At 42.8% G+C, this 21,908-nt stretch overlaps 1 protein-coding gene across 1 annotated transcript in view; it reads left to right on the top strand.

Moving 5' to 3' along the window:
• NHLRC3 (NHL repeat containing 3) overlaps positions 1-10,588 on the top strand; it is a 119,468-nt gene extending 108,880 nt beyond the window's left edge. The window contains exon 7 of the mRNA XM_069205485.1: positions 7,512-10,588. Coding sequence (XP_069061586.1) covers positions 7,512-7,740 — 229 coding nt within the window. The 3' untranslated portion in view covers positions 7,741-10,588. The remainder of the gene's footprint in view (positions 1-7,511) is intronic.
• The last annotated feature ends 11,320 nt before the right edge of the window (positions 10,589-21,908 follow it).

Below are 21,908 nucleotides of genomic sequence, written 5' to 3'. Positions count from 1 at the left end.
AGGTGTGAGTGGTGTAGTGCATGGTGAGGGGACTGGTGGTGGGTTAGTCAGTGTAGGGAGTGCATGTTGTCATGTTTGCATCTGAATGTTGTGTATGTGCATGGCAGTGGTGGCGTTTTTGATGCTTATGTCTGTCCTTGCGTACTGTGTGTATTGATGTGGATGCATGTGGGTCAGAAAATGTGCCTTGGATGGGTGAGGGGAACAGGTAGTTGGAGGGGGGTCGGAAGAAGCAAGGACACTGGCTGCCGTCAATGAGGAGGACAGAGCCTGCAACAAACTCTGCAGGCCAGCCATGGCACAGTGAATGCCTTCCAGGAATGCATTGGACTGCTGCATCTGCGATGCCATTCCCTGGGTGGCATTCACGATGATTGACTGTTCCACAGAGATGGACCTCAGGAGGTCAATAGCCACTTCTTTGAGGGCATCAGGGCTGACTGGGGCGGGGGCTGGGGTGCCTGCGGCAAAGGAGATGCCAACCCTTCTGGGTGAGCGGGCACGGGCAACTGGGTGGGGAGCTACAAGGAGGGTGGTGCTGGAAAGGAGGTTGGTGGACAAGGATGTAACTGGAGTGGTCCCAGATGGGTCCGCCACCACCAGGGAGCCCCCATCAGAGGCGGAATCTGAAGATGGAGTGGTTGATCCTGTTTCACCCGTGGCACTCTCCTCGTCCTCCGTCCCACTGGTCCCCTCGGCTCCGCTGGAGTCAGCCTCCTCGGTTCCGGGGGCTGCAGTGTCCCCACTCACCGGTGCCCCTTCTCCTTTAATGCTGACGCACACAAAGACAGAGAAGGAGAGGTAGGGAAGGGGGGTGGGAGAAAGATACTGGGTGCAATGGGTCAATGCCAGCACAACAGTCACACAGTGTAACATCATCATCATCATCTGCTGCCATGCCATGCCATGCCCTCACCTATACATGCTACAACAGTTGGGCACTGTGGGGCAAACTACAGCTATGCTGATCTGTACTGCTGATGGTGCTACAATTGTACACATGTACTTGATCTGACTCACACTAATCACACATGCCCAGTACTTGCCAACTCCAAATGGCCGTTCAGGGAAACAAAACCTGTACACCTGTATCAACTGAAGCCTGCATGGGTAGGTAGCATGACCACTAAGTCAATGGCATCTACAACACTGACATCTTGCCCCACTCGGCCTGACTACAAATACAGTACAAGGCAGCAGAATGAGGACTCACTCCTCTCCCCTGGCACAGTGTTGGGAAAATACAGATGACAATGCCGTGACACCTCAGGTGAACTGATGACGTTGGCAGGAGCTGTCTACCAAAACTTGGTTGTGGGTGACCACACACATTACATATTGGAAGTACTTGCCCTTGCAAGTCACTAACCGAATGGTTGGGGCACATATCTGTGAAACAAATCCTGGCAGGGTGACTGAGACGCATAGTGGACAGGCATCTACCTAGTACCTATGCTACAGCTTCCCACGAGTCCACAACCCAAAAGCACCTAAGCAACCATTAACGAGGTGAGTGTGTACTTACCCCTTGTGGCTGCTGTGCTTCCCTCAAGCGCCCATCCAGCTCGGGGTAGGCCACGGCCAAAATGCGGGCCATTAGGGTGGTTCAGGTTCCGACGGGCACCCCTCTCCCGGGAGGACATCCCCAGTTGGACCTCCGCGGTCTTCCGGCCCAGCGTATCAGGTCCTCCCACCTCTTTCTGCAGAGGGTGCTCTGCCGAGCATGGACCAAGGGTCCGCTCTTGCTTGGCGATGGCCCGCCAAATCCCCTCCTTCTGATGGGCATGGACCTGCATGGGTGACACAGACAGAAGGACAAAGTCATGTAGAGTGGCGTCACAGGGACAGCAGTGAACAGCACACACTTTACACATCTCATGGCAACACACACATGTCTACATGTTACTGATGGTCAGACTCCTCACCCATCTCCATGCATCCACTCTATCTGCCACGTCCCAATGCCTTACATCCACATACACATTGCTATCAGATAGGAGGGTGACAATAGACTCACCTGCTGCTTTAGTGCCCCTTACAACTGTCCAGAAAGGGATAGGACCCCGTCCACAAGCTTCTCTAGTTCCTCCTGGGAGAAGGCTGGGGCCTCATCACCTGCAAAACGTGGCATCTTGGCTACCAGAGTGAGCACACAGCAGCACACAGTGAAGGTCTTGTGTGCAGGAGTGTCAGGAGTCAAGTGAGCATTGCCACATGAAATGGCGGTCACGTCCGCCACAGACATCACCACCAGAGGCTATCACCATTGGCTCCAGTCTCCCATAGACAAACATGTTATCCAATGAGGAGTTGCATGGTGGTTGCGACCGCCTACCGCCATGACATCTATCGCCAGCGGGATTAGGCCACTTCCATCTATACGGTGCATGCATGACAGGTGGCTGCCAATTTACATGTATCTTGTGAATAGGGGCTGAACGTTAGCTGCATCATGGGTGAAAATTGTTACTTTCACACCGCTTTACAGTATCCACACAGTCAATACAGCTTTTCTTTTTCTGCCTTCTCCCCCTCCTATTCCCAGATACCGTGCAATGTTGAGGATGAGACATGCTCCTGTGTACCGGCCTCTAGTCGACCTTGCCTCCCTCGAAGAGCAACACGTCATTCAGACGTATTGCCTGAACCATCAGACCATCATGGAGTTGGTAACCCAGTTGGAGCATGATCTGTTGCCTGCCACCCTTCATCCCAATGTTATCCCTCCCACAGTACAGGTGTTGTCAGTCCTCCACTTTCTTGCCACAGGGTCGTTCCAGATGACAGTGGGCTTGGCAGCAGGGATGTCTCAGCCGATGTTCATTAAAGTTTTGAGGGATGTACTGTTTGCCCTGTTAAGGCATCTGCCCTGCTACATCAGGTTCCCCCCAATGTGCTGATTTAGCTACTGTTAACAGTGCCTTCTACGATTTTGCACATGTCCCTCATGTGATAGGGGCCATAGATGGCACACACATTGCCTTGGTGCCACCCAGGAGGAATGAACAAGTGTCCAGGAACCATAAAAATTCCTATTCTATAAAAGTGCAGGTGGTGTGTCTCGCTGAACAAATTATCTCACAAGTGACTGCCAAGTTCCCATGTCCCTTGCGTGACTCCTACATTCTGCGTAACAGCAACGTCCCACACATGATGGTACAACTACAGAGGAACCTGGCCTGGCTCAGGGGTATGTATCCAAATGTATGTTTGCCCGGTACACTCAACTCTCTTCACACCCTGGCCTATCTCCCTCCCGGTCTTGACATGTTTCCTGCCTCTGTGCACACAGGTGACTGTGGCTATTCCAACCTACACTGGCTACTGACACCTGTGAGACATCCGACTACAGATGCTGAACACCGTTTCAATGAGGCCCACGGTAGGACAAGGCGTGTGATAGAGAGAACCTTCGGGTTACTGAAGGCCAGATTCCGGTGTCTGCACATCTCCGGTGTGCCAGATCGTGGTTGCCTGCTGCATGCTACACAATCTCGCCCTGAGACGTCACATCCCATTGCTGGATACAGAAGAGGTGGCAGCTGGACCAGTGGCTGATAAAGGGGACATGGGGAGTGAAGAGGAGGATGAGGATGCAGCTGACTCCAGAGCAGAGTTGATACGACAATGCTTCCACTGAGCTATAGGTATGTGTCAGGTGTATGTAATGTGACCTGTACTCCTGGCTGCCTTGTGAAATTGATCCTTCTGGAGTCTGTTAGCACTGGTATAATTGGGTTCAGCCCTGCCTCTGGGTGGGTTGTGGGGGTGGTCACATTTCACCATCAGTGGGGTTGTTAATGTACACATTTCAGTTCATTAATCTCCCTGCTGTTGTGTTGCTTCACGTGTGACATGTTTGTGCTTTACCATTGTTCCCTGTACTGCCACTTCAACTGCAATATGTGTGCTACACATTGTGGTGTCACCAGTATTGCTGCCCCTCCTAAGAGTACACATTGGGAGGTAGTGCATCATTACTGTATTGACTGTGGAACATGCCTTAAGTTTAGCTTTGTCTGCTGTGATGGAGGGACCATTGGGGATGGTTGTCTTAGTAATGTGGGTCTCACATGGACACATAGCCAGCGCTGACACTTGCCAAATCACCCTTGGGACTTTATTGTGGTGCATGTGTGTTCTGTGGTCATTCTTTACTCTTATATTAAATGTTGTTCCTGTCTTGTTCTACTTGCAGGTCATTGGTGTGGTGCACTCTGGTTCCCGCATCACCTGTTACCTTCCTTGACACGTGTCCAGTCCCTGCCTGCTCCACTATCATCCATGCTGCATATTGGTCCCCCTTCTGCCACTCACACATACTTTGGCAGGCCAATGGGTTGACAGTTAAACATGCAATGCCGCAGTAAATTTTACTTCTTGCAGTAAAGCACGTAGACAGTAGCTGTGCTCAACAGTGTTTATTTGTGACTGGTACCTGCAAGGGGGATTTATGCCGTCATGGTGGATGGACTCATCAGAGTAGTCAGGAGGCCAGCTGTGTGTAGTCCGGGCTCAGTATAGGGGGCCAAGGGAGAACAGAGAGATAACAGTGGACAGTCAACAGGGTGTCTCTGTGGCACACAATGGAGAATGTTTAGGAGAGGGTCACTTCCTGGCGTTGGTCTTGGCATCAGTTCCTGCAGGATGTCTGGTTGGACGTCCTCGATTGCGTGGGGGTCGCTCAGCTACAGGAAGGGGGTGCTGGTGGTCTGCGGGTCCTCAGGCATGGCCACCATTCCACTAGCTGCCGCTGTAGTGGAAGGCTAAGTTGGGATGTGGGTAGTGTAAGGGGTTTGCTGTTGGGTAGAGGTCTCACGCAGGATGCTGGTCAGTTCCTTGAGCATCCCTGTAGTGGTGGACATGGTGGCATTCAGGGCCTGCCACTGCTGCATGGCCTCCTAATGGTGTTGCTCCTGCAGCCTCTGGTTTTCCTGCACGGTGGTGAGTATCTGGCCCATCGTGTCCTGAGTTTGGCATGGGACTTGGGAGAGGGCCCCCCCCACTACCCCTGTGCCCACTCCCATTAGCACCTGGACTTCCATTGTCCTGAGTGTGCGCCCTTGACTCTGACCCCTGTACTGTGGTGCACACTTCTGATTGACCCGTCCCTGGGGCACTGGTTTGGGGAGGTAAGCCTGGCTGAGGTGTGGCTACCACATGGGAGGGGGAGTCCAGTGTGTCCAGGGTGGGGCTGCTGGGTATGGACTGAACAGTCGTCCCTGATGGGCCACGCAAGTTGTCACTGTCCGGACGTCCACTGGGGCTTTCATCCTGGGGAGGGCTGTCTGACTGTGGCGTCCGCCGGTGTGTGGCATTGGGACCTGTGGATGGGATGGGAGTGAGTTTAATTTGGTAGATGTCTTTGTGATGCATGGTGTAGCCTGACTTGCTTCCCAGTGATGGCAATGACAGCTGCAGTGATGCAGATATTGTTTGGGTGATGCGGATTGTGCCATTTTTGCATGTGCCAATGAGGGTTGAAGGTAGTGTATGGCATTGCTGTCATGTGTTGCAATGCAGGCGAGGCTGCCAGTTGGTGTGGCATGTGGATTGGTTGTCCATGCAGGTGTTCCACTTTGAAGTGTGTCTGTCTTCCTCTGATGTGTAGGGAGTGTTGGATTGTGGGAGTTGTGTTGCTTGGCATTGTGCTTGGGTGACTGTGTGGGGATCGTGGCAGTGATGTGGGGTGGCATACCGGAGAGGGACTTGGGGTTCCGGGGGGTGCAGAGGTGTGGGATTGGGTTGATTGGGGAGTTATGGGTGGTGAGGATGCATGCTAGGCAGGAGTGGCTGATGGCTGGGGGTGTTGTTGACTTACCAGAGTCGATCCCTCCGATGATTCCAGTCAGGCCCTCAGGATACACGATGTCCATGACCTTCTCCTCCCAGGATGTCAGCTCGAGGGGTGGAGGTGGGGGCCCATCGCAGTCTTGTTCAGGGCGATCTGCTGCCTGGACGCCATGGAATGTACCTTCCCCCGTAGGTCGTTCCACCTCTTCCTGATGTCCTCCCTTGTGCATGGATGTGTGCCCACTAAGTTGACACTGTCTACGATCCTCTGCGATAACTCAGTTTTCCTTGTCATCGATGTTTGCTGGACCTGGGCTCTGAAATGTTGTGTCTCTACCCTGATGATTTCATCTGTCATGACCCTCAACTCAGTGTCAGTAAAACGTGGGTGCTTTTGAGGTGCCATTTTGGTGGGGGTGTTTGGTTGTGGATGCAGGTGGGTTGTGGTGTTGGTATGTGTGTGTGATGTGTGCCTAGTGCAAAACCTGCAGTTGTGTGGTGTGCTGAGTGTTCAGTGTGAATATGCCTGTGGTGTATGGGTTCTGTGTAACTGTGTCGTCGCTTTGTGTGCTGTTTGTAGGGTTTGCAAGGGATTGTGGGTGTGTGAGGGGCTGATTTATAGTGCTGTGAGCACATGTGTGGTTTGTGTCTCAGGTGTGGGGTATTCTAACTGTCCAATGCGGTGTTGCCTACTATTGGCGGTACCTTTTTTGAACTGCGGCAGTGCGCACCGCCAATCGTGTTCCACCGTGCATGGTCTGCTGGGCAGGGATTTGACACGTGATAGGGCGGACAGAATGGTGTTGGCGTGGCGGGGCTGTTGGTCGCTGTTAGCCGGTCTGGCGGTGTGGCATTTATGGCTGATTTTGGGTGGTTTTCACTTTGTGGCTTGCAATACGGCAGTCACTGTACCACCGTCACTGACGGTATGGTGGCAGTGTTCTGCACGGCAGTCTTGCACGGATACCCCCAACATCGTAATGATGGTCTTAGTAGTCCTTTATGGGACACATAAGAATGTAGTAATTCTGCAACATCTCCTCAGGAGCAAGTGACATCTTTGCAAGTAAAACTGTCTTTGTGGTTCACTTATCCATTTATGATTTTGGGAAGTAGACTACAGGAGAATTCTTTTCGGGCTCTAAAATGCCTTTTGAATTGGTCCTAAAACGTCAAACTGCTTACTAGTAGAAGTGCAAAGAGGGCTCAGTCCGTCCTAGATGTATTATCGTATGTGAATTTTCACTAAACAATCCTATTTTATTTGTGTTTGAGATGTTTTTGGGCCACTTCACAAACACACATAGGTGTGTGTAAAAGAGTACTTCAAAGGTAGTACTGTTGGTACTCCAAAATACCTTTGTGAAAAAAAACTGTATTAACCTCTTTTACATAAGTAAATATAATTTACACACAAAGTAATCTTTGTGACCAAGCTCCTAATTGTCATGTAAATAAAACTTGCTTTCTAATTGCCATGTAAATAAAACTTGCTTGAGCTACACACACATGTGATGAGCCAGGGTAGTTTGTTAACATCTTTGATTTCCAGTGGTGCTGAAGAGCATATGGTATGCTAAGATGTTTTGTCAAGTTGATCCCAAATTTAACGTGTCTCCTTTTCTATAGTTTCTTTTGTTAGCAGGTATTTTATTGAAAATAGGTACTGCGAGCTAACAAAAAAATTAAACACTTGATTTTCATTTCTCCCTTTGTAGGCTGACCACTGGTGAAAAGTATCTCATTGTAGTCCAATTGAACATTAGCAGAGTAAACATCTTAGCTGTACCACCCATTGGAAACATTGGGGACTGCATCATAGTAAGCCAGATCCAGCTCGCTGATGGTGTTCGGCCTCATCTCGTGGATGTAAACGTGAGAACTGGTGCTTTTTATGTAGCAGAACTTGGGTCTGAACAAGTACAGAAATATGTGCCACATAAGTGAGCCACATGTCGACGATAATACATTGTTTTTAAAATTCCTCTTTGGGTTCTTAAGTTCAGTTTAATGGTGACTCATAGTCAGCCTTAACGTTCAGTGTATTCCCTGAAAATAAATTAATGAATGTTTCTATTCCCAAGTCAACCCTTTCTCTGCTGTAAATCTGTCACAAATTAATGGTAAGTGAATAGAATTGAAATTAACAGAAAATGAATAGAAAATATACTTGTACAACCCAGGCGTTTTTTGGGACACTTGTATGTGAAGCTGGCTTCCTTTTCTTGATATTACTCGGATATAAGGTAAAGATGGTTTGAAGTTTGGGCAGCAAATATTCTAATATAGTATTACCTTAACGAAGAGTCAAAGGCATTCATATATTGACATGCAGAGATTGTGGTGTTTTTTTTGTTTTCACGCATGCACAGAGATGCCCAATATGTCAGCCTAGCAGGAGGAGAATGATTGTCCTTGTGGCTCCTCTGAAACAAGTACTTTGTATTATACCTCTTTTCTCATTACTATCAGGGGTCATCTCATTGAATATCAGTTAAATCATCCACACAGACCAGCCTTACCTGTGGGTAGCACGTGGTCTAGGTGCAGTCCTGGTAAGGGTTCATAAATAAGGAACCGGAGGGTTTAGAAGATGCTCGTTTACATCATTCAGTGTGGCAGGCAAAAGGATGTGACTGCATGACTGGCCAAGGTAGCCTTAATGTCTACTGCATCCTCCCATGCCAAATTTGCAACTGTTCACCAATGCTGCGACCACAATATATCAGGAACTGACAAAGGCTCCTAGAGCCATCTCTTTGCAATATAGTGACTGATGAAGAGTTGAATGGGGATAACTCCATGTATGTACTATATGAAGCTTAAGTTTTGGGACCAAATCAAACGATTTCCTGAATTTTTGAAACTAGTGTTTTGGGGCCAAATAAATATACCTAATTTGTCTAATACTTGAAGCATATACATTTGTCAAATTACTGGATTTACCATTTTATATGCTTTAGTTTAGAAGTGAATCAATAAATCTACAGAAAGTTTGAAACAACTTTTGAGGCTAATTTTAATCTGTGCTGTTGTGCCACAATCAATGAGTTTACAGGTTGTTTCAAACTATTTTTTTCTATAAGTATACATAGATACAGAATGTGTGCCAAAATTTGAAAGTATAATTATTTACACAATGATTTGAGCAGATATTTCAAGACTAAATTGGTCTATTTACACATTTCCTATTGCAAGATAATTCAAGCTAATTTCAGGAAATGTTATATTTGTTATGAGACATAGATTAATGACATTTTGAAATCAAGTCATAAGTTAGATGAAGACAAGATGTGCGTCCACTGTGTGCCTGTCCTTACCATCCTTCGTAACTATACAAGTGTTAGTGCAAGCATTCCTTGAAATACAGCACTTGCGTCCATATTGAGACAAATTTTGTGGCAGTGCTTTAATCCCTACATGATTTACTAGAAGTAGCCACTTGTATAACCTGCTTTTCATGTTTCATTATAGTTGTTTCTCTTTTGTTTAATTCTCTAATAAGTGTGCTCAAAGAAGGTACTGACAAACCCACTTGATGTTACTGTTACACAATGCAGTGATTACATATTACCTCCATTCTCTGTATAACCGTTGGAGCCCACGTTTGCTATGACTATATTGTCATTTGTCTATAAAGAAAGCACTGTGTTGTAAATTTGGTACCTGTATATCAGAAAAGAAATAGAGAAATGTTAATAAGAAATTAATCAGATAAAGACAGTGGGATGCCATTTTTGTAACTTCTTGGAGATATTTATTTATTCTTTTCAGTAGGACACTGGTCCAGAAGTGCCGCCGTGAAAAGCGCAACATCGCCCCATTTTGAAAGGTTTCTATTTCAGTATCCCAAACCTCCTCTGACCCATGTCACGAGAATCTAATCTGGATTGACCAACAAACTTTGTTAATTTTTTTTTTTTTTTTTTTACAATTAAGCTGTGTACTTGGACCTTTTTCAATACTTTTTTTGGGCAGCCCTTCCCCCTCCTGTTCTCATTGTTTTAAAAATTAAAATCCCATTTGACCTGTCTAGACAAGAAATGTTTAATACAGTCACATTTTCTTTTATCAGCAGTGGTCGGGTGTGGTTTTAGAATTTCCCTCAACGTACATAAGTAGAACCCTTGAACAGTGCAATAGTCTCAAAACCAATCAAGGACAAAGCGGCCCTGGGCTGACAGGGGTTATTGGGCCTCAGTTATTACAAATGGGGGTTTTCACCACTAGTGTTCTGGGCCCCATACTCTAGAGCCTTTTTCTGGGAACCAGGTACCTTTTTTCAGTACTTGACTCTCAGGATAGAGAGACAGAATAGTCTAAGACTTACTCAGGAGAGGTGGTGTGGGTTAGAGGCTCAGCACCCAGAAGCACAACACTCAATAAATCATGTTCCAGTCAGTGTTTTGTCCTATAAAAAGGAACAGTACTTTATTACCTTCACCACTGAATACTACCCACAAATTTACAAATGCTTACAGAATGACAGTTGGAGATGCCAATGATGACACCCTCTAAAGGACCTCACAACCAAGAAGTGGTGCACACTAAATACCAAAACCACTGATCAGTTAGCACACTTAAGGTACACTGTACCCCTGTTCTGTAGGCATCTCTAAAAGTTTGTGCAATAGCATGCACCGAATAGTTAAAAGCTGAAAGATAAGGTCAAAATAGAATGCATTCACCATTAAATTATTTTAAGATGGCACCACCTTTCAAATGAATGCAATGCCATGTGCAATGATTTACTCTTAGTCTTGTTACTGTCAATAAACCTCTCAGTATTTAATAATCTGCTGTGTATGAGTCTTTCTTTTACTTTTATTCTGGCTGTGAAGCAACCTTAGGACCTAAAACCAAAGGTCCCTACATCCCACAACCAAAGGATTATCAACCCCAGCTTTGTGAGTTCTTGTAAAACCAACAAACATCTGCTAGGTCCTTCTGGCAATGACCTTTGTAACATAGGGATGCAACTGGATTGGCAAGGGTGGCGTTGTGGGGGTCTGCTACTCTTCTGGCAACTTTTTTGGGAGGGTTCAAATTGTAGGCGGTGCCCTTGTCCTTCTTGGGGCACCATAGAACAACATGCACATTTTTGATATTCTCGCCTGGCTTCTGGAGTAATTTCCTGCCTTGAGGTGGCCATTTAGGTATGGTGTATTTATTTATTTATGTACCTGAACGTGCCTTCTGGTGTGTCTTATTTTGTTATTTCTTTTTTAAAAATCTTTGTACAGCAAGGCCCATGCCCCGTAAAGCGTGCCCTTCACGTGCGGCTGCAAGTCCACCCAAGAGCCCCAAGACTATGCAGCCATAGTTTTCGTCTGTGCTCCCCACCTGGCACTCTTATCACAGCCAACAGAGAGAACCTCCTGTTCTTTTGTCTCTGCATTCGCACCTGCTGAAATAGACAAAAACAGTTGGAACAGTTGCTTCTGCTGTTCAGCAATCAAACAGACGAGTGGAATGCATTGGTGCTGGCTTTGCGGGCTAGTTTAGGCAAGTCCTCTTGAGGGATTCTAGCTTTTCCTGTGAGGCCATCAGATGAAGACACAGAAGTGCCATGTGCGCTTCCCCAAGCGGAAATCTCCTTGGGCCCTGGTAGTTTCCTGGGACTATCCAAAGATTGGACAGGGATGCCACGTGCGCCCACGAGCAGAAGACTGTTCCAATCTCCCAGAGAGGACTTGAGATTAACCCAATGGCACTGTGAGTTGCTCATCAGCTTGGGTGCATTGGGGGGCCACCTGGCAAACTGACATCAATCAGGATGAATAACAGCAGATTGCTGTGACACTGGTTACCTTATTTTGACAAGAAAAGTTGATCTTTTTCTCAAGGTGTTCTGCTCAAACCACTAGGAGTTTGAGTTGATTCCTAGTTATGAGCTGATGTTTCTATGTTGTTAACTCGATCCTTTGCAGTCTGAATAGATTCTCATTGTAAGAGGATGCATAGTGGTTTTGTAATTCTTATTTTTGTGAAAGATTTGTGAACTCTGTTAATAGATCATGTGCTGTAGATAAACGTTTGCAGAACGTCTGTATATGAGAAAATTAATGATTCACTCAAAACTATCCAAATTCTGACTATTTGGAAAGGAAAACATATTCAAATAGAAATAACTTAATGCCAGCTGAGTTTCGTGACTGGAAAATTCTTGGATCCATTAACAAAGGAGCGTGAATATACCAAGCTGATGTACAGTGTTAATGGTCAAGTGACAGAAGATTGATCTGCGATTATCTTTCCTCGCTAGTGAATGCCATGTGACCCAAGAAATGTGGGACCTTGTTACTTCCCAATGATTGAAAGAATGTGCACAAAAGTATAATTTTTGGGCAGTGAAGAATTTATTAAGTTCAATTTAGACTGACATTCTACAAATTGAAGGAGAGGAGAAGAATGTAGTACATCTTCTGTTGAGGGGCAGAGCTGTATCTGAGGCTCCGTCTCCTTTCCTGGGTGCCATTGTTCTGGTTTCTGTCACTCCCATTTTTGTTTGAAGATCATGCATCTATGTGCCTCATTTCTAGCATCATCTTTCTTAGCATCCATATATTCTTTAAAAAGTGTCTGCTTTCTCCAGGTGTGTATTGCTTAGTAAGTAGAACCTAATTACTTGACCTTTTTCTAATACATCGTTCTGTCATCAGTGTCCTCTCAGGCATCTCATTTCTTCAAATACTATATACAGTGGTCATATCAGTGCCACGTAACCAATAGATTATCTTTAGCTCTGTTGCTTTCATAGATGTTCTGTCTCTTTTCTCTGACAATTCTTTCACCTAGTTGGTACGTAGTTCTTCAAACGTGACACAGCATATTGGAAGTTAGATTTAAAATTGTCTGTTGCTTAAATTCAGTACTGAAAAGAATGGATAACTTAGATAACAAAAAGCTTTTCGGAGGTGAATGAAAAAGTCTAATCCGCCAAAAGAAATTTAAGGTGTGAGGAAAACCTAATAACTTTTACAGAGAATAAAAGACTCGCAGTTTTTTTTGTAAAATAATAGTTAAAGATAAAGTAACAGGAGGTGACAGGCAGTAAGTATAGTTAATGCTGAGGTTTTGTATAATCATTCTGCCCCGTTATGTGATGCTCTTATTGAATGTATTGAAATTAGTCTGAGAGCGTAGGTGCTGGGGACTACCTGGTAATTTCTGTAGATTTAAAACCATTTTCCCATCACTGACCTTGTTTGAAATGTAGATTTAACACCATTTTCAAATCATTAACCTTGCTTGACAGCATGACAGGTCATATATGGGGACACAATTGTAGGTTTCTGGGCTCTGACATCATATAGGTTGGGCTAAAGAAGTATAAACACAAAATAGGAATGCCAGTCTTGTTAAACGTTTTTGATCCTGTGATTCCTACCCAACAACAGTGGACTTGGTTGCTTTTTCAACCAAATGCACGGGATGAAACTATCTTGCCACTAGTCAATTTCTTCACTGAACACAAAGTGAAATTTGTTTGGTTGAGTGATATACAGTAGATTATTTAGGGTAAAACAAGGGAATAATGGCTGAAGATTTTTTTATGTCAAGGGCAGTGCATGCGGAGAACTAATATGTTCATTTTGCGTCCATTGAATTGCAAGCTTCATTGAGTGTAATTAAGGGAAACATCCCCATGCAGCAAGGAATGGAGATTGCCATGGGACTAGTTAATTACCTAATGCTCTTAAATGGACGTTGCAGAGCCAATGGAAATGTAGGGAGATTGAGTGATCATTCTAACTGCTTCAAGGTTGCAGAGGGCTATGCCAAGGTGGTGTCTGCCCCACACCCGGCCCACTTTTAATTCTATTTATCCTTTTTGCATGATCGGTTTTGACAGAACACAAATGTGATATACCACAAGCTGAGAACATTAGGGTGTGAATGCTGCTCTTTCTGGACGACACAGCATTTATTATATATACTGGAAATGTACTGCTAACATTCTTAAATACCTTTTAGAAATGTACCAGAGAGATATGTTTTAAGATCAGTAATGGCAAATCTAAAGGAATGGAAGCACCAAAGAAGCAATACACCTAAGTTATGGCATTAGTGTTGAAAGCTGCCAATTATTATTACTGAAGGAGTTAGATTTGTTTACAATGTGGCATCTAAAGACCCTAATAAAGAGTGTTGCTAGGTTTGTCTCAAACCAGTGAGGCAATAGGAATATTGCTATCCAAAGGTGAGGAACTTCTATCAAAGTACTACAAAGGGTCTATAAAGCAGTATAATATATTGCAGCCTTCAATCCATCTATAAAAGCCCATCTATAATTTCCTTATTACGAATGACTTGTGATGCACCCAATTACCTGCAATAAATAAATGACATAGCCGTTCAACTATAATAACTTATTACAGACGAGTCCTGACTTTTGTGGCAACATGGTTATTTTTTCACTGATTAGGTAGTTATAGGAAGGGTAGAATCTCTCCATGTTTCTACACATTCTGAGCTACTTTGTTTTTTAAAGTCTTATTGGTATTAAACTGATTCTAATATATTTTTGCAACAAACGTGTAACTGCTATTGGTGTGCTTAATTTTGCACTAGAAATTCTAATTGTATTCTTCATGTTTACAAACACCCCATCTCTTTCACATGAAAAAGAAACATACCAAGGAAATAAACATTTTGTGGGAAAAGTACCCCTTGCCTACAATATAAGGATATTGCAAATCAGTTCAGAGATCCAAGACCTACAAAGAACTCAGCCTTCGTCATCATTTCTCTACATGGTCATGGAACTCCAAGATGACTTGCAATATCCTTAAAATTACGTCAGGGGTTACCTTATTCCATATATAATAAAAAAAGCACACTATAAGGCAGAGGCTTACAGTGTGTCTGAATCTATAAGCATAACAGAAAACAAAAATAAATAGATTTCTGGGAATTCCTCAAGGGGCATTAGGGGAGAGACTCTTTTGAAGATTTTCAGGGTTTGATAGGAAAGAGTGACACCATCGGAGGGTCCTTCCAAAAATGTTAGTCCACGTAGTAGTATTCTGTGACCTAATATATCATAAGCTGCAGACAGGACAAGAGTGAAAAGGGTTTCAGGTTGCCCTGAATCCGGTGAAATGAAGAACTCTTTTATGATATCTGATAATGTTTTTCTGTCCTTCTCTCTGGTCTGAAGCCTGACTGTCTATCATGAAGAATAGAGTTTGATTCAACAACATGTAACTGGTGAGGTACTAATACTTCCATGATCTGTCTAATGCAGTCGAAGTTTGAGGTAGGCCCTTTGTTAACTGATTCTAGTGGGTTATCTGACGTTTTTTTTTAAGCAGGCACAATAATGGCATAATTTAGGCTTGTGAAAACTTCTCTTTCATTAAGAGATTTGTTTCTGATTCTTGTTATCTCCTGGCCATGTGTAATCAAGTGATCTTTGTAGACCCTGCTATTCTTTTAAGTGGATAGTTTACGTACAGTAAGAAAACTGATGAGTAATCACATATAGTCTGTAGAATTCTATTACTTTAAGCAACCTCATATGTGACCTGGGGAAGTAAGCAATATGCCCCATGAATCTGGGGCATGGTAAGTAAGTGTGGCACATTTATTTGGAGTGAATAGCAACTGGACCATCAATTTTGGAAATCTCATTATCCCACTTGCAATATAGCATTAATAGTAAATAGAGGTTGCTGTAAGAAAGGATATTGGCACAAAATAAATTTGGTATTAGAATTACCAATACTCTGGTTCATACTTGCACTGTGTATAGCAGTATGCCATTAGTGTAGCTATAGACAAGAATTTAATTTGATTCCAAATGAATAATAGTTTGGTTTGTATTTAACATTGGTTTTAGCAATATTTGTTGGTCAAGATTGATATGATGGATTTGTGATAAATGCAATATGTTGAACATGTACCTTTTCCTATTTAATTTGCATCTTTTGTTATAAAAAGAATAGTATTAGGATTGTACTATAATAGCATGCATATTGAACATTCAGTTGTGTGGTTTTACATATTTTAAACAATTGAGACAATATTACAGAAATGATAGTGCTTGATTTCAAATGTGTTTTATTACCCCCTGTTATCCACACTGACCTTGTTGCTGGATTTCAGCCATGCAGAAGAATAATCATTTTCAAAGTAAAAATTCATAATTAACTTAACAATAAGTTACTTAGCATATGGATTTTTTTCTAACCTTGCCAGTAACTGTCCAGTATGACTGACTGCTAAACATCATGAAACACAGCTAAATACAGTGTCCACAGACCACGTTGGCTCCTGTGAATAAGATTCACAGAATCCGAGCATATTTCTTCACCATATAAAATGTGGAAAAGCACTACACAAATTCATGTGACAATATTATTGTGGATTCCCACTAATTCCAGCTCTTTTGGATATTTGATTCAATATTCACTCTATGGGTTGCTGTAAGAAATTCACTCTGGGCTTTAACTGATAATTGTTATCTATACTGGTCTGTTGCTTTACTATGTAAAAGCCCACTGTCTAGCTTCCCTTTAACCTAAAGGAGATTGGTCTCTCTGTTTGATTGTTTCCGTTGATGCATATCTTTCCAGATTCTCCCTTCCTGTGTTAAAATATGTTGACAAATAGTTTAACTGTCAGATATTTTGACCACATATGTGAAAGTGCTACCCACCATTCAGGATCAGACTGGGAACCAAAGTAGCCCTGACAGATTTTGTCAGGTCCGCCTCTGTACGGTACATAGTGAGTGAGCGCAACAAGCGAGACTCACCACTGCAAAAGGGGTTGGGGATTTCCCATCTAAAAAGGTGGTAAAAAATGGCACAAATAGTGCATTCTACAGCACATTTTTCATTAGATGTCCAATTGTATTGGCTTTCAAAGCATAGTAAATGATCACCTTACAGTGCACCTGGATACAACGATTGTTTGGGCCCTTCAATGATTTCCTCATAATCATCCTCCAACAGTGCACCTCTTCTCTCCATAGCCCCTCTCTTACATGTATTTCATTTGTATTACAGTAGTTCTCATACCCGTGTAGGATGTCAGAACACTTTACATCACACACACACACATACAAGACAATTAATCATACGTGTGTAAATCAGTGTATAGGAAAAATGACACAGAGCTAAAGGTAATACCAGATTTAGGGTTTGCATGTCATCCATACATGTAGGCATTTTTTCATTTGTTCATACAAACCAGCGGCTCTATCCTCTACTTGCACCTAACAGACTTATTTTTATCGTGACAAAACCTATACTTAGCCTTCCATCAAACCATCCACCAACACCCTCTTCCTCTTTTTACCAATTGCACATAACCATACAATCCTTACACTCTACTCCACCACACATATTACCTCTTCCAGTGATCAAATCTAACACAAACACTCATAACTCTTGTCCATCCCCTCTTATACACCACATACCTCTTCTCCAAATCACATCACCACCCCCTGTACTATTCAAATACCATTCTCCAAGAGTAACTTACATACAAATCCTTCACAGAAAACCACTACATCAATATCTCCTCTCACTGCTCCACAAACACAAAATGAAACACACACCAGCACATCAAAATCACTCTCCCTTTCATAATACTTTCCGTCACACTCACTCCCACCCTCATGACTACACGGGTACTACAAATCCTGAAACTACTTTATTCCAAAATTCTTAATCTTCACCAACATCTACCACAAACACCCCAACACTGCAACATTAATTCACCATCCTCTCATCCATTGCACAATTTAGAACCTTAGAATATGACCCTCATGCTCCACCACCACCCCTAACCCATACTCTTTCTACCCTAAACAGACGCAAACAAAATAAACATGCCACTCTTCACAATTTCGCATCCCCATGGCTATTACGCAACAAATTTGCTCTACAAAAAGAACACAACTCACCATGTCACCCTGCCTGCTTGACGAGGAACACAGAATAGAAAAAAACACTATTGTGACCCTCATACAGTTAATATCAGCACTAATGACACACCTGCTACAAGTGAAAAATATACTGCTCATTCTTCTCCAAAATGAAATCACACCTCCACCAAAACACAGTCTCTAAACTGCCTACTCATAAATGTGTGATCACTCTCTAATAAAAAGCACCCCATCTATGACCTACTCACTGACACACAACCTGACTTACTCTTCATAACTGAATCATGGCTAGGAAATGACATGGCCCCAGTGTTACATGAATCCGTTCCTCCAGGCTATCATACCATCTCACAGAACCATATAGGCAGAAGAGGAAGTGGACTAGTTGTTGTATTCAAACAAGCAACAAATCTCAGCAAAACAGACAACATCTCCATACAAGATTGTGAGGCCCTCATCACCAGATGCAACTCTACGCCAACTTCCTCCTGTAACTTCCTCCTCCTTTACAGACCACCACCTAGCAATTCAACATTCCCAGACAGATTTCTAGACACAGTTTCAAACCTTATAACACTATACTCCAGCTTATGCATTCCTGGGGACCTAAACATTTGGTTTGGCAAACCCAATATGTCCTATCCAAAAGCTAGCCTAGTCACATTGAACCTACATCAGATTGTACACAATCCCACACACATCGCTGGACACATCCTAGATGTCATTTTTGCAAACCCAGAACTAGTTACCATTCAAAGCATCACACCAGTCACATGGTCAGACCACCATTTGTTAACCTTCACACATACGACACCGCAGTGCAACACTCCCAAGACCTTACGTACATCCACCTATTAACCTTGGAACAAACTCAATTTTGAATACTTAAAAACACAACTATCATCCAACACAGATCTGGATACAATAAAGTCTGTTAAAAAACTCTGAGTGGCCACACGAAGCCTTCGATATCCTACTACCACTCAGAAAAGCAAAACAGGACAAAGGAAAACAAGCACCTTAGAGAAATACAGAACTACAAAGATAACACAACAAATCAGTAGGCTGCAACAAACAACATTCAAGACAAACTTCACCTACGCAAACTTGATAACTCAATCAAAAAAGCTAAAAAAAAAAGTGGCATTAAGACAGAATTCAAAATGCTATATCTGCAAATAAAGAATTTTATAAAATTCTCAAGAAATTTTGAAAACCTAAATGTTTGGAGGAACTCATCCTTTTACTCAAGAATTCACAGACAAACTGGCAAATCATTACACAACCAAGGCAGACACATTAGGCTCCTATGAAACAAAGGAAAACCACTAGTACCAACCCGATACCAAACATCACCTCCAAGATTAAACAAACCCAGCCTCTGCCCTCCTTCAAATAAATATCACAAAGTGAATTTATCGATCTGGTCAAAGCAAGCAGACCTTCAGGCTGCCCTTCTGACTCTTGTCCACCACACATCTTCAAGAACATTATTTTATCTACCTCTGCTGCCACATCAGTAGGAAGAATCATCAATAAATCTTTCACTACAGGCATCTTTCCTGAAGACCTTAAAAAGGCATATATATGCCCATTATTAGAGAAAACAAACCTGACCCGCATGACCCCAACAACTACAGACCAATTACAAATGGGCCTTTCTTGGGCAAACTGAAAGAGCAGCATTTGCCCTGATGTCACAATTAATTGAAGATAACTCCATACTTTCAGACTACCTAACTGGATTCTGCCCAGGAAGAGGCACTCAATCTGCCCTCATCGCCATCTGGGACGATCTTAAAAACACAGTTTGACCACAGTGAAGATGCTGCACTACTTCTCTTGGACCGCTCAGCTGCCTTTGACACAGTTGACCATGACACCCTAATACAAATACTAAGAAGCCGGCATAGAGAGGACTGCTCTTGACTGGATCACGTCCTACTTTCAAAACATAACAAATGTAATCCATACTCCCCCTTTCTCGTCCAAACCCTACTTCACAAAAGCTGGAGTCCCTCAAGGCTCAATCATCTCACCCATGCTTTTCATAACCTACATGATGTCATACCAGCAATGATCAATGAATTTCAACTCACATGCTACAACAATGCAGATGAGACACAAATACTGTTTAAATTGGAATGCCCCAAAGACATGGGAAACTCACAAATCTTCAGTTGACTCAGAGCCATTGATCAGTGGATGGCATGATGCCATCTGAAACGGAATGCTTCAGAAATGGAAATACTCACATGTGGCGATTGGAAAAATGATGACCCACTCTGCACCTGGCCTGATGATCTGTGTCCACCTCTTAATGTATCTAGGAAGTTAGAAACCGTGGAATTACCATGGACTTTAGGTGAACAATGAATGCCAAGTGGACAAATTAGCAAGACCAAGCTTCATTACCACAATGCATCTTCTCCCAACTCGGATTTTCACACAAAGTGAAGGCTGCTATCTCTCTTGTACAATCTAAACTGGATTATGCCAATGGCCTCTACCATGGATCACCTCTATCTACTATGGAAAAACTACAGTGCATTCAGAACTCAGCTGCCAGACTACTCCTACATGTAAAGCCACAAGCCCACATCTCCCCTGCCTTGAGGGCCCTACATTGGTTACCGGTTGCCAGATAATCCGCCTTCAAGCTGCTTTGTATCACCCACAAAGCAATACATGGAATAGGACCCCTTTACATCAGGAATAAAATCACCAAATACATTCAACAAAGAAACCTCTGCTCTAGATTGGCACCCTGCCTCAAAACACCACCGTACAAGTAAAAGACAATAGGTCTCTGTTGAAGCGGCAAAACTATAGAATTAATTACCTCCAAATATAAGATCCCCAGATAACTATCTTATCTTCAGAAGACTACTGAAGAGTTGGCTCTTTCTTACATAACCACCATACTCAAACAACAATGGACTGCATATCCATGTGTATGTAAACATTTCTAATTTGATTATATGTATATATCTAGGTAAGTGTATTTCTTGGTACAATTATGTATAATAACAATTTTATCTTCAAATATATACATACCCTTTAGGCCTGTTTAAGAAATGTATATTTTACTTACGATAGAACATGTATATGTGTATATATATATATATATATATATATGTGTGTGTGTATATTATTATGTATATGTGTATGTATATATATGTGTATATTATTCTATGCTTAACATGTTCAAAGGTCATTGCATAGTTTCTATATAGTTTTGATTAGATGCTTATTAGTTTCTGTTTTTATTTTATCTATCACAATAGGTAAATACTATCTTAACTATCTAGACGTATTTCACTATTGAAATATTGAAGAAAGATAAAATAATGTTTTAAAAATACTCACATAAATTAACTTCAAATACTGCAACACTTGAAAGTCTGTGTTTATACGATACAACTTTAAATCTTAATATATTATATTCCTTATACATATATTACCTTACTATGTAGTCATGTATCTATATATTTATTACTTTTGCCCTACCATACAAGAGAAAAAATCAAAAGTTCTCTCTTGAAAGCTTTACTCTGTTTGACCACCACCCTATACCTCTATCTCCACTCTGACCCATCCCAAACCCATTCTACTACTATGATCTCCATAATAACCCTTCCTAGACTCTTCCCTCGTCTACCCCTCCTGGCTCACCCCAAACCTCAATTTGCTACTATGGTCTCCCAAACAACCCTACTAAATTCTCCCTCATTTATCTCTCATTTGACTCATCCCAACACCCATTTTACTACTATGATCTCCCTAATCCCTTTCTACTGACTCTTCCCTCCTCCATCTCTCCTTTACTCATTCCAAGCTCTCCCAATTAACACTTCTAGATTCTTCCTTCCTCTATCCCTCTATTATTCTATTCAATCCAGCTAACAGACTCATATGTCCTCTGCTCAAATTAACTCATACCTCCCTATACTAATACTAATATTGTACTCATATTTCCCTGTACTAATCCACCACTAATTCTCTTCAGTTCAGGAGTAGCATGCTTCTCGCCAAAAAACACTTAAATGCCTCGTCAGGGGTAGAAAGCACTATATAAGGGCAATTACAAATGCAATTTTTTACAAGTGTTTGGTCTGGAGAAGCACAAACTCAGGATTCAAAATCTAACACATTACTTGGGGTTGGATTTACTAATGAGAATGCATTTCTACCCAAACCAGCCACTTTGTGCAAC

The sequence above is a fragment of the Pleurodeles waltl genome, chromosome 8, assembly GCF_031143425.1.
Source record: "Pleurodeles waltl isolate 20211129_DDA chromosome 8, aPleWal1.hap1.20221129, whole genome shotgun sequence".
In the NCBI taxonomy this organism is placed as follows: domain Eukaryota; kingdom Metazoa; phylum Chordata; class Amphibia; order Caudata; family Salamandridae; genus Pleurodeles; species Pleurodeles waltl.
Note: the sequence above shows the minus strand (reverse complement) of the source record. Positions and strands in the feature narration are given on the sequence as shown.